At 39.9% G+C, this 15,155-nt stretch overlaps 1 protein-coding gene across 3 annotated transcripts in view; it reads left to right on the top strand.

Moving 5' to 3' along the window:
* The window catches only part of grik2 (glutamate receptor, ionotropic, kainate 2), a 242,902-nt gene that overhangs the window by 89,126 nt on the left and 138,621 nt on the right, over positions 1–15,155 (top strand). For all 3 annotated transcript variants that reach the window (XM_034697722.1, XM_034697721.1, XM_034697723.1), the window contains 2 exons: positions 4,894–5,061; positions 6,457–6,714. In XM_034697722.1, coding sequence (XP_034553613.1) covers positions 4,894–5,061; positions 6,457–6,714 — 426 coding nt within the window. The remainder of the gene's footprint in view (positions 1–4,893; positions 5,062–6,456; positions 6,715–15,155) is intronic.

Genomic DNA, 15,155 nt, shown 5'->3' with positions numbered 1-15,155 from the left:
TGAAAAAGGAAACTTCTCAACAGTGCTGCTGCTGTTTGCTTTAAAGACACCGACAAACCAAATCCACAATAACCGTCTAACAATGCAGTTTAGGGTTTTATGTACGAATCAGGAAACATCTTAAAGTATTAGAAATTAACTTTCAGTCCAGCTTCGTTATTTTATTTTCCACACTCTTCCTGCTGCCTCCTGAGTCTGAACCTCAACCTCACTTTTTATGGTGAGTTTTTTTTTTAAGCATTGCTGTGCAGAGGAGTGAGCCAGAAATCAATTCATCTGTCATAATTCATGCCCACATAGTCTGGAGAAATGGCGAAACAGCAAAATTACCTTTTGTTAAGAACTCATTTTGACAGTTTATAGAGGTTTATTTTCATGCTTTTGTTTTTCTGCATGCTTAAGCTCTTGTCAGGAGTTTTAATGGGGTTATAAAGCAAGCTCAAAAGAATGGTGGACTCTACCTGATCTAATAAAACAAAGAAAACCTGCAAAAAGATTTTGCTAAAGGGTCAGCATTCTCAAACTTTATCCAAGACAAAGCTTCAGAGTGGAGACACTTTTTTTGCAGGATGAGATTATTGGGCGTAAAACACTACATATGCATGAAAAAGATGTACCACTTTGTCCACCGGGGTTGCTAAGCATGATGCAGAATTAAATTAGCTTTAAACATCCTCTCATCCCTAATTTCCAGATGCTATAAGCTCCAGTATGCAGATGAAATCAGTGCACCTGGAGAAGAGCATCTGCAGAGTCCACCGGTGAAATGACGGTTGGCGACCATTGATCAGATTCACTGGTAATCGCTCCTGACAAGAAGGACCTGCAGTCCTGGTGCAGATGTGTGAATGGATTAAGTGTGGACTGAAGCGGGCTCCAACAGTCAGGAGAGCTTGTAGCTGGAGTAAATAAAGCTGGCTGTGACTGACACTGAGCCAGCAGGTCCAGGCCACAGGGCTAACCCAAACAAAACACTCCAATCTCTCAGCGCTGCTCTCCACCGCTCCCAAAGGGCCTGATTGATTGATTTGCCGGCCAATCAGAGGACATTGATCTCAGAACTCGACCCCCCCACCCTGAACTCCCCAGGCCTCCTCTGTGTCCATTCATCTGCTGGCTGTCAGAAGAATTCACTGGAGGGCTGTATGTGGAGACCCACACTCTTAAACACACTTCACAGAGCTCTGAAGAAAACGCTTTATAGTGCCTGGTATTATTATCCAACCCTCCCTGCAGCGCCTCGGAGGCTAAGTCAGGAGGCTTGGGGGTCCTTCATGAACATGAAACTGTGTTGATAACATTTCACCTCCATAAATAGAAATCTGATGACATGAGGAAGGATAAACGTATAAGTGATGCTGCAGCTGCAAAAAGTTTACTGAAAGGTGTGTTAATGATGTTGTGATAGCTGAAAAAGGATGTATCTTAACATTTTACTGTTTTAATTTTACAAAAATACACTCAAGGTTTGAAGAAGGTAAAGGTTGTTGATTATTGAATGCAATCTAGCGTTGATGGCATGATACGAATGATGGTTTATATTTAACGCTAGATCAGTTGCCATGTTTGGAATATGTGTTTTGCACATTTTCATATTTCCTGAATGTTGGCAGTCAGGATCTTAGATGTAAACATGAAGTGTGAGAAATCAGGAAGCTCTCTTGAAGTCGGTTACCTCGATGTCAGAATGCTTCTCTTCAGCGTTTAGGTTAGGAAAGTTGTCCTGAAGCACTTTGGCTTCTTTGTAGAGGCCGCTAAGTCTATTTTAAATCTTATTTGCTTTCATTCTGTTGCATTTTACAAAGAACACCAATAACTATTTACCACAGCAGTCAGCAGAGGGAGCTGGAAAGCTTTAGACTTCCCAGTCAGTGAAAACCAAGCGGAAACAGCAGGTCTTAAAGTATGAAGCCCATAATTATGTGAATGCTAAAAACTGCAGTTCCTCGAGCGTCCACTTGAGGCTGGCTGCAGAAACACCAGAAACCATAAACACACCACTTCAAAGAAGACAATCTTTACAGCAGAAATAAACATGTCTACAGCCTGGTTCAAAAAATTGTTTATTTCTAAATAGCTCATTTCTCTATCGGCACACATTGTACAGGGGGTGAATCTATCATAACTCGTTATTTTTGTAAGATATCAAACTTGCAAGTTTTGCCCAAATAAGGGCATGCCTGACTTGATTGACAGGTGGGCACCCTGTAGCTGTTAGCGAAAAGGCTAAAGGCCCGCCTCTTTACCTCACACTAAGTCGACAGCAGTTAGGTTGAGTTCGGCATTTCCAGTATGGCACCCGCCGATGATCTGCCTCAAAACAGGGCTTCATGAGCAGATTGGTGACGCCACAGAACTATGTCCATTTATTATACAGTCATTGTTGAAGTCCCAGCTCTTAACTTCCAAACATGAATGCTGGAGGTCAAGGGTATGAATGTAAAAAAGTCTAACATGGACTTTAATAATGTTACAGACAGAACTATCAGAGAGACAAAGCTGAGTAAACTTTGCTTCTTCCTAACTTTCTCACTGAAATCAAACACAGCAGCAATTTTAAGAAATTAATCCCAAATTTGCCCAGAATCTGTTTGACTTACTTTAACCGTGTAATGTTTAATCTGACTTCTATTAGTGTAAAGCTTCGGATTGCAGCTATTGGGACACAAAACAACATTTCAAACTCTTTAAGGCTCCTCTGTTTGAGTTCTATCCAATTTATTTCTCCGGCCTGTGGCGGTGTCATTAAATGTCATAGAAAGGCGTGTCATATTAAAACTTATCTAACTCAGAGCGGCTTTCATTACAGTGCTACTTACTGAACGTGTTCTCTCAAAGTTTTAATGAAAAATCAAAGTTTGACACACTTTCTGCTCTTCACATCCTCACATACAATCACTCTTCATATGAATGTGCGGAGGTACGTTTCATGGGGAACCTTTGACTCTCTGAGCATGTGGAGCTGCAGCGATTGTCGGCTCTGAAGCAAAGGTTTCATTCCACTTTAATACTTATAGAATTATTGAACAGAGGGCAAGCTCTCCCGTAAAGCAGTAAACATCATTACTTTAACATGGTTTTCCTTTGAAAGATGAAGCACTCCGAAAAGTGGAAGCTTACACACATAACTGACAATCAATGGATCAATAAAAGAGAGAGAGAGAGAGAGAGAGGGAGGGAGAGAGAGAGAGAGAGAGAGAGAGAGAGAGGGGGAGTGATGCCTCTTACCAGGAGAACAACGTTGTGTTAGCTCAGGATCAAACATATTTACAGTTGTTTCTAAAATAGAAAGTGATAAGGAAGTATTTTCTATTATTACATGAACATCTTCTCAGCGCCATCATGCATTAATATGAAGTTCATTCATTGTGCAGATTTATCGTAATGTAGGAGTTGTTATTGGCTCATATCTTCTGGCTTTAACTTGCTTCATCTGACATTTACACACTCAAGATAGAAGATGCAATAATGGGCTGATTTTATTATAAACAGATTTGAAGATCGACATCGCCCACACTCCTCCAACTAACGCTCAGTCTTTAGCATTTTTGTGAATCAATTTTTTTTTGCAGTTTTTCACATGGATGGAGGATTTATGGTTCTCACAGAGGGGGAAAACTCGCATACATTTTGGTGAATAAGACACTTTTATGTCACCAATATTCGAAATGCAGAGACCTATTTTGTTGTGTAAAGGTGTTTGAGTCAGAAGATGGTGCGCGCAGCCGCTTTGCTGCACAAACAGGGGCGGAGCCAGACTGTTGCAGGGGTGGCCAGGTGCAGTAAACATTGGGAGCTCATCCCAAACCAAGAAGGGTTACCTCCAATAATCACATCTACTTTAAATTCCTGTATGAAATAATTAAAAAATGTTTTATCATTGTACATTTCTAATGTTAAAAGGTAACTTAACAGAGTAGTAACATTTAAATCTGCTGAACCAAACTCTTTGTGGACAAGTCTCTGCAAATTGTCGCAGGCAGTGGATCCATTCATAATTGCTACCTTAGGCTGTGCTTAAATACCATATATATACATATATATATATATATATATATATATATACACACACACACACACACACACACACACACACACACACACACACACACACATCACTTCCGCACCATACCTCTGGATTGTCACTATTTAAGAATCTTTACCCAGTCTAGTAATCTTGCATGTTCAACGACTGCTAGCTGAATGGTACATTGGGTAACTCGGACAGATGGAGGGGTTTGTTTTCTTCAGCCAAAGAGATCTGAGTTGAAGTGAGAGGCCTCAGTCTTTGGGAAATTTGTAGGCTTTCTTTAACAAGCTGAATTATGTGGTGAAATTGGTTGATAGCCTCGCTTCAGTTCAAGTCCATGTGCTAGTTTCTCACCAAAGGGCTAAGCTAACCAGTAGGTTATAACTTACCTCACACAACCACTCTTGCTCTTTAATGCTGGTTAGCATCCTTAAAGCATGGTCAAACTACGGCTATGGCTTCCATCACTAAAGGTCTTATACCAGGCCTGCAGGGTCTGCTTTCATGTGTTGAAATCTGCTCATAGAGATGAGTGGAGGACTAATTTGTGAGGAAGTTTTTCTTCATCAATCAGAAATAACTTGGGAGTGAATAAAAACATGTCCTTGTGTGACTGTTTGATCTGTTCTGCAGAAGCATGTGTTTCTTTTTAAGCATGTTACTCCTGAAGCAATGATTCCATTTTTCGTTGTCAGAAATAAAACAGCGAAGAGTCTCTTTAATTTCTGTCGTGCAGATTTTAAAAGATCATGTTTCTTCCACTTCTAGTTTTAACTGAGATCGATGAACCAGTGAAATCATAACTTCTTAAAATATTTTGATCCAGATGAATCACTAACCGGTCGTGTGTCTTTCTTTCACAGGGGGGATCTTTGAGTCCATCGAGAGCGGCCCGTCAGGCGCGGAGGAACTAGCCTTTAAATTTGCTTTAAACACAATCAACAGGAATAGAACCTTACTGCCAAACACCACGCTCACCTACGACATCCAAAGGATAAACATCTATGACAGCTTCGAAGCCTCCAGGAAAGGTATTTATGTGTCTGTGATTGAAGATCCGCCTCCGATCTGGCATGATGCAGTGTGTTTGTGTGTGTTTAAATATATATGTGACTGTGTGTGTGTGTGTTTGTGTGTGTGTGCACATTTCCAATTTTAAAACTGCTTAGCATTGTAAATGTATTCCCCGTCGGAGGCTTGCCTCAGATTGTGACAATTATAATCAGGCGGGGAAGGAATGGCTGAGCACTTCAGATGTAAACAGAGAGAATTGATTGGTTCCAGGTAATGACTCAGTAGCAGTAATTCAAAGACCTGTTTGGCCACCAGAGACTGCCAATAAAGTGCTATAATCTATCAGTTTTGTGTGTGCATCAGGCTGACATTTCAAGTCTCTTATCAATTACAGGCCATTGTGTCCCGTCTCAGGGATTTAGCCAACTCCACTTTATCAAACAGGATGATTGGAGTGCAGATATATCCACTACTCAGCACTGCAGTTGTGTTTTCTGGTTATTTTTGATTAAAGTCACATCCTGTAACGATAATTTTAAAGCAGCAGCACGATCGTGTGTGTTGAATTAAGTCAGAATAAACCTGTGTGTGTGTTTGTTGTTATAAGGGATCATGACATCCATAGCCTCAGTGATGAGATATTTGGAAGATTATGACACAAGAGACAGGAACCAGTACGTTGGACTTTGAATAAAAAGTCTTCAAATGTCAAAAATAATGAAACTGAATGCAAATTTGAACCCAATGAGTATGGAAAAGGTTTTAATCCAACCTGTTTGTGCCAAATATATACTTACATACTTTAAGAGGAACAAGAATGTCAAACTTCACATTATGCACACTGTTATTTAGACGGATTCAGCCTATGTTGGGCTCTAAATATATCGATTGTTTGGTGCTAATGCTAGGTACAGCTTCATGTTCCTTCTGCTTTAATTTCTAAAACTTCGACCTTAAGTTAGCAATATAATGATGCAGGGAATTCTTAAACATAGTCCTCAGATTAGCACTGATCACAAGTCTTATCTGAACCGTTTGGGTTTTATTACAGCAATCCAAAGATTGAATCACCGAGAGATGGTCTAGATTAACCAAGGTGGACCTAAAACGGGTCTAAATATACCACTGTAGACCTCTACTTTGCTTTTTGGTATACATTAACACTTGATCATTTAACCACCTTGGAGCTCCTAGCAAAATACAGCTAAAGCAATGCCAAAGGTTAATGCTTGCTTTACTTATGGGATCCTTTAGAGCTCTAATAAACATAAGATATCATCAGACTCAAGCTTTGAATAAACAAATGTAGCCTTCTGCATTAGGGAGTTCCTTCTTACGTTCTTTATTCCTGTAGAGATCGAGTGGTAGTAAACTATACGGAAGCTAACTGTTGAATTGTTTCCTCTCTCTAGCTTGCGACCAGCTCTCTCTCGGGGTGGCAGCCATCTTTGGCCCCTCCCACAGTTCCTCGGCCAATGCGGTCCAGTCCATTTGTAACGCCCTGGGAGTCCCTCACATCCAGACCAAGTGGAAGCACCAGGTATCGGACAACAGAGACGTCTTCTACGTCAGCCTCTATCCGGACTTTTCCTCCCTGAGCCGGGCCATTCTGGACCTGGTGCACTTCTTTAAGTGGAAGACAGTCACTGTGGTTTACGACGACAGCACTGGTAAGACCACAAACTATTCCTCTATTCTTACACTCAGTTCTTCACAGTATCACCGTTATATCTAGTTTATATCTAGTTTATATTATACAGTTTATTTTTGCTAATTAAATGTTTTGCATTATTTTTCATCTTAGACTTATTTTATTAAATCAATGTGTTAGGACTGTTTGATCCTGCTCCTGAGTAGTATTCCCTTATTCTCTTGAGATGTTTGAGCTCTAATGCACAACATTTATAGAAAACAAGCAGGAAGAAAGGAAACATTCCCCTAATTATAGACATGCTATGCATTGCATCTACAAAATAATGATCACACAGAAAACCACATATAAAAATATAAGTACTGATGGCAAAAAATAACCAACAGGGCTTTAAAGAAGTGTATTTCTGCATACTTTTGACTTCTTTAATGTGATAAAACCACTGCCAATTCAAGTTCATAGTGCTGTTGAAACCAGATAACTTGCTCGATACAGTGAAACTGAGACTAAGCACAAGCAGACGGACAGATAATTCATATTCCCACAGAGCAACTCAATGCATTTAAGCAAATCTGTATCATGATGTAGTTATTTCAGCATCCTTTCAACCTGTTTATTGTCATTAAATCACAGTATCATCTGTTTGTTTTGAGTTCGTAGAGCTGTACTAAGACAAATTGGAGCTAACGTTAGTGCGACATGCTAGAAACGGTGAAGCTGAGACTCAGTGGAGTCAGATGGATAAAATAATTCATATGCCCACTGAGCAACTCAGTGCATTTAAGCAAATCTGTGAGCTGAGTTTCTGCAATTAAATTCCAGCCCTCTTTAGTGTGACTTGCTAAATACAGTGAAGCTCAGTGGAGACAGATGGATAGGTGCTCCACAGTAGAAACCAAACACCTGTAGTTGGTGACCATCATATCAAATCCTGGTACTGATTCCAGCTAACAGGTCATCAAACTGTTCTCTGGTCAGCCTCAGTTTGAATCAGCAGGAGAGTCTATCCAGCTCGTGGAGGAAGGGGAGGAGGAGGAGGGGAGGTATGCCCGGCTCTATGCGCCTCCGGATGATGTTATAAACCCGGACAGGATAGTGTTCAGTTTTCTGGCATATTTGAAAGGGTGAAAATATCTGAACAGTTCTTAACTCGGTGAATAAACACAAATCATCCCGCGGTCAATGCGGTCAAAACTCACTTCGCTTTTGTTCTGAGCACAGTTTAGCAAACTGACATTTTCAGTCCTTGAGCCACGCTTCTAGCATGTTCAAAAATAGCCATAGCTCAGGGATAAATGCCAAACTGAAAGTCTTTCTGTAAACATTTCTGACCCATTTTGTTCATGCAATTTAGAGAAGGAAGTGCACGCTCTCTCTGGATGAACGATACGCTGCTCTCTGTTTTCTGCTCCTGTGTTTTTATAATCCACATCCAGTATACAGAAACTTGTTGATCTCCCTTGTGTGTTTGGATTCTTATATTTTGTAAAGCAGAATATTAAGCTAAGTAGAAATTAACGTGGTTAAATAAACTCTAATGTGCTGAAGCAGACCTTTAGTCCCGGGTGTATTTAAGCATTGTTATAATTTGTACTCGTTCCATAATTCATGGACGTCAGAGAGTGTGTGACGCTGTGGAAGACATACCGTGCTTGTTACTGGGGGAAGCAGACCTTGTTCAAACCTTGCTATTATTGCAGTCCAGGTCACTGAGCGACAAATAAGCCAGCAGGCTGGGTACATGTACCATATGCCAGGGGTCAGAGTGTGCCAGCCCAGAGACGGGCTGCCAGGCCTCCCAGAGCTCCTTCCAACAGACACACTGGGACTGCTGCGGCCTGGACCTCAGCACTGGAGTGTGTGTTGTGTGTTTAGCATTCAGGACAGATAAACTCTGCCGTTTGGAGTCCTGTCATACCATAATTGCATGTGTTAAATTACAAACAAGACATTTACAAATCTGCAATCCAATGTGTTGCTGGTTAGGAATTCCTCTGTCTGCAGTTATTCCAGAGTCGTCTGCGGCGAACAGCATCCAGTCAGAGACAAGACAGAGAGCATGGACATCTAAAACACTCACACACTCAGGCCCATCTTTAGCACAAGAAAACACTTTTTAAGGATTGATGCACTTTATAAACTCTTAAGGTAACATTGGTAACACCAGCTTGGGCAGAGTGATAACCAATCTTTGCTTTCTGGTGTTGTCTAATTGTTGTTATTTGTTGAGTCTACATCGGACAATGGATCTACACATGACTGTGCATCTGCACTAGACAACTGCATTACTTCTGTTGCATGTCTTGCAAGAACGTCACGCCTGTTTACTACTCTGGAAGTCAACTATGTTTAAGAAGTGGACTTATCCTGTTGGTTTCAAAAGTGAGGCTAATCAAGGTATGCCTAAAACTTGCATGCAACAAAAAAATATGAAGTTACAGTCGTCACTTATCTGGCGTGTCAACAAAAAATTAAAATCTAGAAGCTTTAGTGTGTATCCATGTGTTCCAGATGTCTACCATTTTGCACAGGTTCAATCAGGAAAAAAAACGTGCAACAGTTTGCAGCCAGCCAACCATTCAGGAGCAGCTGATCGGTCTGTGATCGGCTCTTGTGTCCTCCCTGTTCGCTGCACGGCAATCAACGCCGAATGAGGCTGAAATTCGGTTTCAAAGGCGACTCAAAAATCAGCCTCACTTCGCTCTGCATACCCCTGGCATCAGACGCATCACACAAAAACACAGCAGCACCTTATTTCAGCTCCTTTGGGTCATTATTGATTGTAATAGATGTAAATGCTCTTTTATTTCTGGGTCAGTATAACTGATTTTATTTAAACACTACATTTCATAAAACTGATGACTAAACTTTTACTATCCAAAGGATCCAGATGTTTCCTCAGCAGGATCGACTCTGACACATCTCCGTTAGCTGAGGATAATTCATTTAATGCTTCATATCACTGTTTGAGTATTACTCTGTTTCACCTGTAAACAGAGGCATGTGAAATGAGCTTGTCTCCCCTTTAAGTAAAACTTGGTCTGCCCTGAGGGTCTCGTAGGGAGGAATTGATCGTGGCTGATCCCGTCACCTCCGTTAATTAAGCTGTAAAGTGGACATGGCTTGTTCACTATGGGGTTAATAGTGACTTGATTTTTCTGTCCTGGAGATGGGAAATGAGATCTGGGCCTGACCTACAAACGGCTTCTCATTTTCACCATTAACACAGGTGATCTGATGGCCCTGATGGTGCATGGTGAGGGCGAACAGAAACCGCGTCAGGCTGGAGTCACCGAGGAGGAGCAGATGTGATTTCATTTCATTTAAATCTTTTTACTTGTTTCTGTGCGAGAGGCACATTACCCATCGTGCTGAGCAGAGTCAGTGCAGCAGAACCTTTACATTATCATATAACTCTCCTGGGTTCTCCCCCTGACCCCCCGCCTGCTGCTCTAAAGCGCGTCTGTGTTTGGGAACGGGGACATAAAAGATGTAGGAAACAACCTCTTTCTTTGTGCTGTTTCTCCACCAAGCGGGGAGCAAACAAGCAAATCAATAACCATAATGGGACTCCTCTAACAGCTCAACTTTATAATGGCAAACTGAGATGGCAGCAGCATGTGTTATAGCTCTCGCAGCCAGCCATAACACCCATACGACTACCTGCACGCTGCTGCTGCTGGTGCTGCTGCAGAAAGTTTGATTAGGCCATGAGGGAGAACAAGCGTCTGTACAATAATACACAGGCTCAGAAAGAGCTGTTCCTCTCTGATGTTCACAGTGTGAAGTCCACAGCAAGCAAAACAGTCTTTAGAGAAAGCGGCCATGACTGCTGCTGGGGGGTTTAGGTTGTATAACGTTCCAGTCCGCCACACTGAAGGCTAATGTTGATAGAAAGAGAGTCAGTCTGCCTCTGGACAAAATATAAAGACACCTTGTCTTAAAGTCTCCAGTTAGAGGATATCCTTCTTTTCTTCGTCATCTTTTCAAACATTTTAATACTTAATGATTAAATGCTTCATCAAAACAGTAACTTGCAGATTACTTTAAATAAGAGTATTAATTTTATGATACTTTACTGATTCCAGATCCATTGGCAGTAATGCACGTCGTTGGCAGTCGTTGGTATTTTGGTTCTCTTTGTTTTTTCAACTTTATGGTTTCTGTGGAGGATAATTTTCCACCACATAGAAACAATAAATAAAGTCCAGATAAAGCCTGGATTTAAAAAGGCTCATGCACAGGAATAAATGTGAGATAGTGATGAATAAGAGATAAAATATCAAAATGATGAAGTAGAAGAGATAAAATGTCATGATATAGGATACTAAGTCATTCCAAGAGATAAAAAGTCCAAACGATGGTAGTAAGTTATAATTATAAGATAGTGAGTCAGATAAGAAGTAAAAATTATGATAAAATAGAAAGTTAGTATAAGCCATAGTGAGTCCTAGTGTAAGACAGTGAGTTATAATTAACAGGCAAAATTTCAAAACAATAAAGTACAAAATGTAAAATATGGAAGACAGTAATAATTATCAGATAAAGTCATGAAAAATAGTTATTATGAGAAAAATAACAAAAGATCAAAAAATCGAAGTTATAACATAATCATAAAATACAATTAAAATTTTTGACATTACAAAAAGACAAAAAATCATAATCATGGGATAAAATTAGACATTAGTATGAAATTGTAAGTCATAGTTAAACCATCAGAACTGAAAATGAAGAGACAGAAAATTAATTACATTAGAAAAAAAGGTCTGACATTATTTGAAATAATTAAATAAGATTTAAATTCTGAGATAGAAAAAAATATATATTTATGACTTATTATGTCCTAATCATGCATTAGTGATAATACAAGATCGCAAGTCATTATAAAGCAAAATATGTCATCAATATGAGATTAAAAGAAATTTATGAGATAATAAGTAATACAATTATATAAGTAGCCTATATAATCATGAAACATTTTTAGATCTATTCAAAATATTTCAACTTACTGTTTGACATTATTTTAAGTCAATATTTTTACTTTCATTATTTATAATTATGCCTTTTTATCCTATAATAATATGTCTTTTGTTTCATAAAATTGACTTTTTATTCCAAATAATTACTCTTTATTTAATTTTTTTTTTCCCATTATAATTCTTTTACACTTGGGAATATTTTTACATACAAGACCATATACATATATATATATTTCACCAGCCTGCACAGATTTCACATTTTGATATTTGAATTCTACAAATTTGTGAAATTTCTGATTGAAGTATTTACCCTTATTTAAACTAACATAGTTATTATAAAGAAAAATACATTTAAAGTTATATATTTCCAGTTTAGACAAATAATACCCAAGGTGTTTCTGTGGCGCTGCCTGAACTGGTTAGCTTGTTAGCATGACGGTTTAGTTTGAATACCCTGCAACAAAGTGTGCTCTGGTGCATCTAAGCTACAAGTGAGCTGGTGTTAGTTCCAGTAGAAAGGTTAGAGTCTTCAAGGTCATTATCACCTGGTGTCTGGTCCAGGAGCTGCTGTGATGTGGTGTTTGTCCTCACTGTAGAACCATCAGGCTGGATATCATCATCTCTAAGCCCATGTATAAATTCTGTTATTACAAATCTCAGGTTGTAACCACAGAGGAAGGTATCTCTGCACTCACTAAATTATGCAATGAAAATAAAACACAGGACAGGAAAATGAAAGCGTTAGCAATGGTTACTATGGTGAGTAACTTTGTGTAATATGTTCTTGAACAGTCGTCAACCCTTTCCTGTTAAAAGGCTGGTTTCCATGGCAGCAGCATCCTGAGGCCGTGCCTGAGGTGACGGAGAAAGAGATGCTGTAATACTCTGGGTAAAAACATCTTCATTCCCTGTGACTCAGCTCCTCTCTGTGTGACAGAATCACAAACTGTTTGTGCAGATCTTACAGCACAATAACAGAATTTCAGAGCAGAGGAAAGAAACACAACGATAACCCACAGAGCTCTGGATTCATACCCTCTTTTTAGGTTTGGTTTTTAAAGAAAGGTCAGCCTGACAGCATGTTCACCACCAGTAATATGGATGACTGCATGGTGCAATTCCAAAGTGGTCATTTGAGATTTGAGACAGACAGGGGAATGATTAAGAGCCAGGTATTACAAGCTGAGGTGGTATTTAGAGCGGGAGCGTGTCTGATCTTTGTTAAATCCTGGAGAGATGTTAATGGAAGAAAGAAAGGGACAAAAGTCAGAGGAGTGGATGGAAAGGTAGTTTTAAACTATAACAAAGTTATAGTGGTAATGGTTGTACAAGAGTGTTAAAGGCCTGATAACCTATCAGATCCGGTGCTGTGACGGATTGGAGACGAACGGGACACGGATCTGGTGGAATTTTGCCGTTAGGAATGACAAGCAGGCCTGCATGTTGGGAGTGTAGTGTTCTAGAGGGATAATAGGGCACTATGAGCTCTTTAAGATATGAAGGTGTCGGACCATTAAGAGCTTTGTAGGTCAGAAGAAGGAGCAAGTGTAGACAAAAACCTAGACTCAGTCCGCCTGAAACCGGAGTAGTGAAATAATCAGTGAACATTCATAAAGTAACACCAGAGAAATCAGTGCCAGCTTTCAGAAGCCGTGTAACCCTGTTTGCGATGCTCATCACAAACTGAATGCTGAGCAGTAAGCACACAGTACCGAGGCCAGCACTGCGGCCAAACTGTGACACAGCCAACAATAATGTAGTCGCATTTCTTATTGATGAGAAAACGGAGCATTACAAGCCAAGTGGTGTCACTGACAATGGAGGAAAGCACAGACAGAAGCAGATACTTAGCAGAGGAAAGCCTGGAGTATCGGCTCCTCACAAGGTTCAGATTCAGATGAGTTCATGTGGTTCCGCACCCTGCATCAGTGTCACTGTTAGTTCTCCTGGATGAATGTCATGTTTTTAAGTTCTCTTTACGTTTGATATCTTTATGTTGAACATATTGATGAAATAAACAAAGATAACCCAAAAAGAGAAACATTGAAAATATAAAAGTACAACTAAAAACATGAAAATCAACGGTTTGAAATGGAGTATGATAAAGTTGACAGTAATGCCAAATTGGAAATGCTGAACTCAACCTAACTGCTGTCAAGCTAGTGTGAGGTAAAGAGGCAGTCCTTTAGCCTCCTTGCTAACAGCTACAGGGTGCCCACCTGTTAATCCAGTCAGCTATGCTCTTATTTGTGCAAAACTTGTAAGTTTGATATTGCACAAAATAATGAGTTATGATAAATTCACCCCTTACAGTGTGTGCTGATAGAGAAATTAGCTATTCAGACCTTAACTGTTTTTTGAACCAGGATGTAAACATGTTTATTTCTGCTGTAAAGATTGTCTTCTTTGAATGGGTGTGTTTGTGGTCTCCGTTGTTTTTTGCATCAATAAGTAAAAAAGCATAAGTGTTTGTTTAAGTGCTGACTATCATGTTTCTTCCAACCAGGCAAACAGTTGAGGATAACCGCCCCATTTATTAAAAACAGCAGGGCAAAGGTCAATTATGGCATCATAAAACATATAGAATAGAAACAGAAATGACCTTAACACAGATTTAAAAAAGCAACGTTATTCAATCTTTGCAGATCTGAAGTAATCCGTAAACCTTTAAAGATATAATGAGTCTGGATTAAATCTGTCACGGGACTTAGATCATGGCGATCCTCTACGTTAACGTTAATATTAACTTCCATTAATTTGGAAGAGATAAGCATTAGTTTTTGATTTACTCCGCCCACCTCTGACTACGTGACTACGTGTACGCAACTTAAACCCATGTGAGTCTGCCTGCTCCGTCTAAAAAGTCCATCTATATTCCAACAGAGAGAGTCCTCTCTGTGTTCTCCAGAGGGAGTCCCAGGACCCCACGGTAATCTGTTTCAATTTGACGTGTGTGTGTGTGAGGTGTGTGTGTTCATGCGTGTGCGTGAGTCTCCACACCAGCAGTCCCAGTCCCATCATACGCTCGACTTCCACTCAACAGCCTGTTTAGAGAAGGGCTCACTGACTCCTCACAATTCACCACGCTAATCCCACTTTTGCAGCTCTGGAATGCAAATGGAAGCTTCAGCGTTCCCTCTGCTGCGGTCTCGTTTGATTTTCTTATGTTTGTGTTATTCTGAGCCAGTGGAGAAATTGGATGGTATTGTTAAATCAGCTGTTTTTTTCTGCTGTTTCTAATCTATTAGGCCACCAGCTAAATCAATGACAAATGTACCAGCGTGAAACAAAAAGGGCATTAATCAATTTAGAGCTCTAAATGCGCCTCTGTTAGGGAACAAGAATCACCACAGCATTGACTGGGCTCTACAAACGTGAATAATTAAGTCACATCACTAACAGAGAGGATGGAGCGAGCAGAGGATGTCCAGCAGACACATCCAGAGAGAATTTTTGGACATTACATTGTAAACAGCTACCA

Source organism: Notolabrus celidotus, chromosome 12, assembly GCF_009762535.1.
Source record: "Notolabrus celidotus isolate fNotCel1 chromosome 12, fNotCel1.pri, whole genome shotgun sequence".
Taxonomy (NCBI): domain Eukaryota; kingdom Metazoa; phylum Chordata; class Actinopteri; order Labriformes; family Labridae; genus Notolabrus; species Notolabrus celidotus.
Note: the sequence above shows the minus strand (reverse complement) of the source record. Positions and strands in the feature narration are given on the sequence as shown.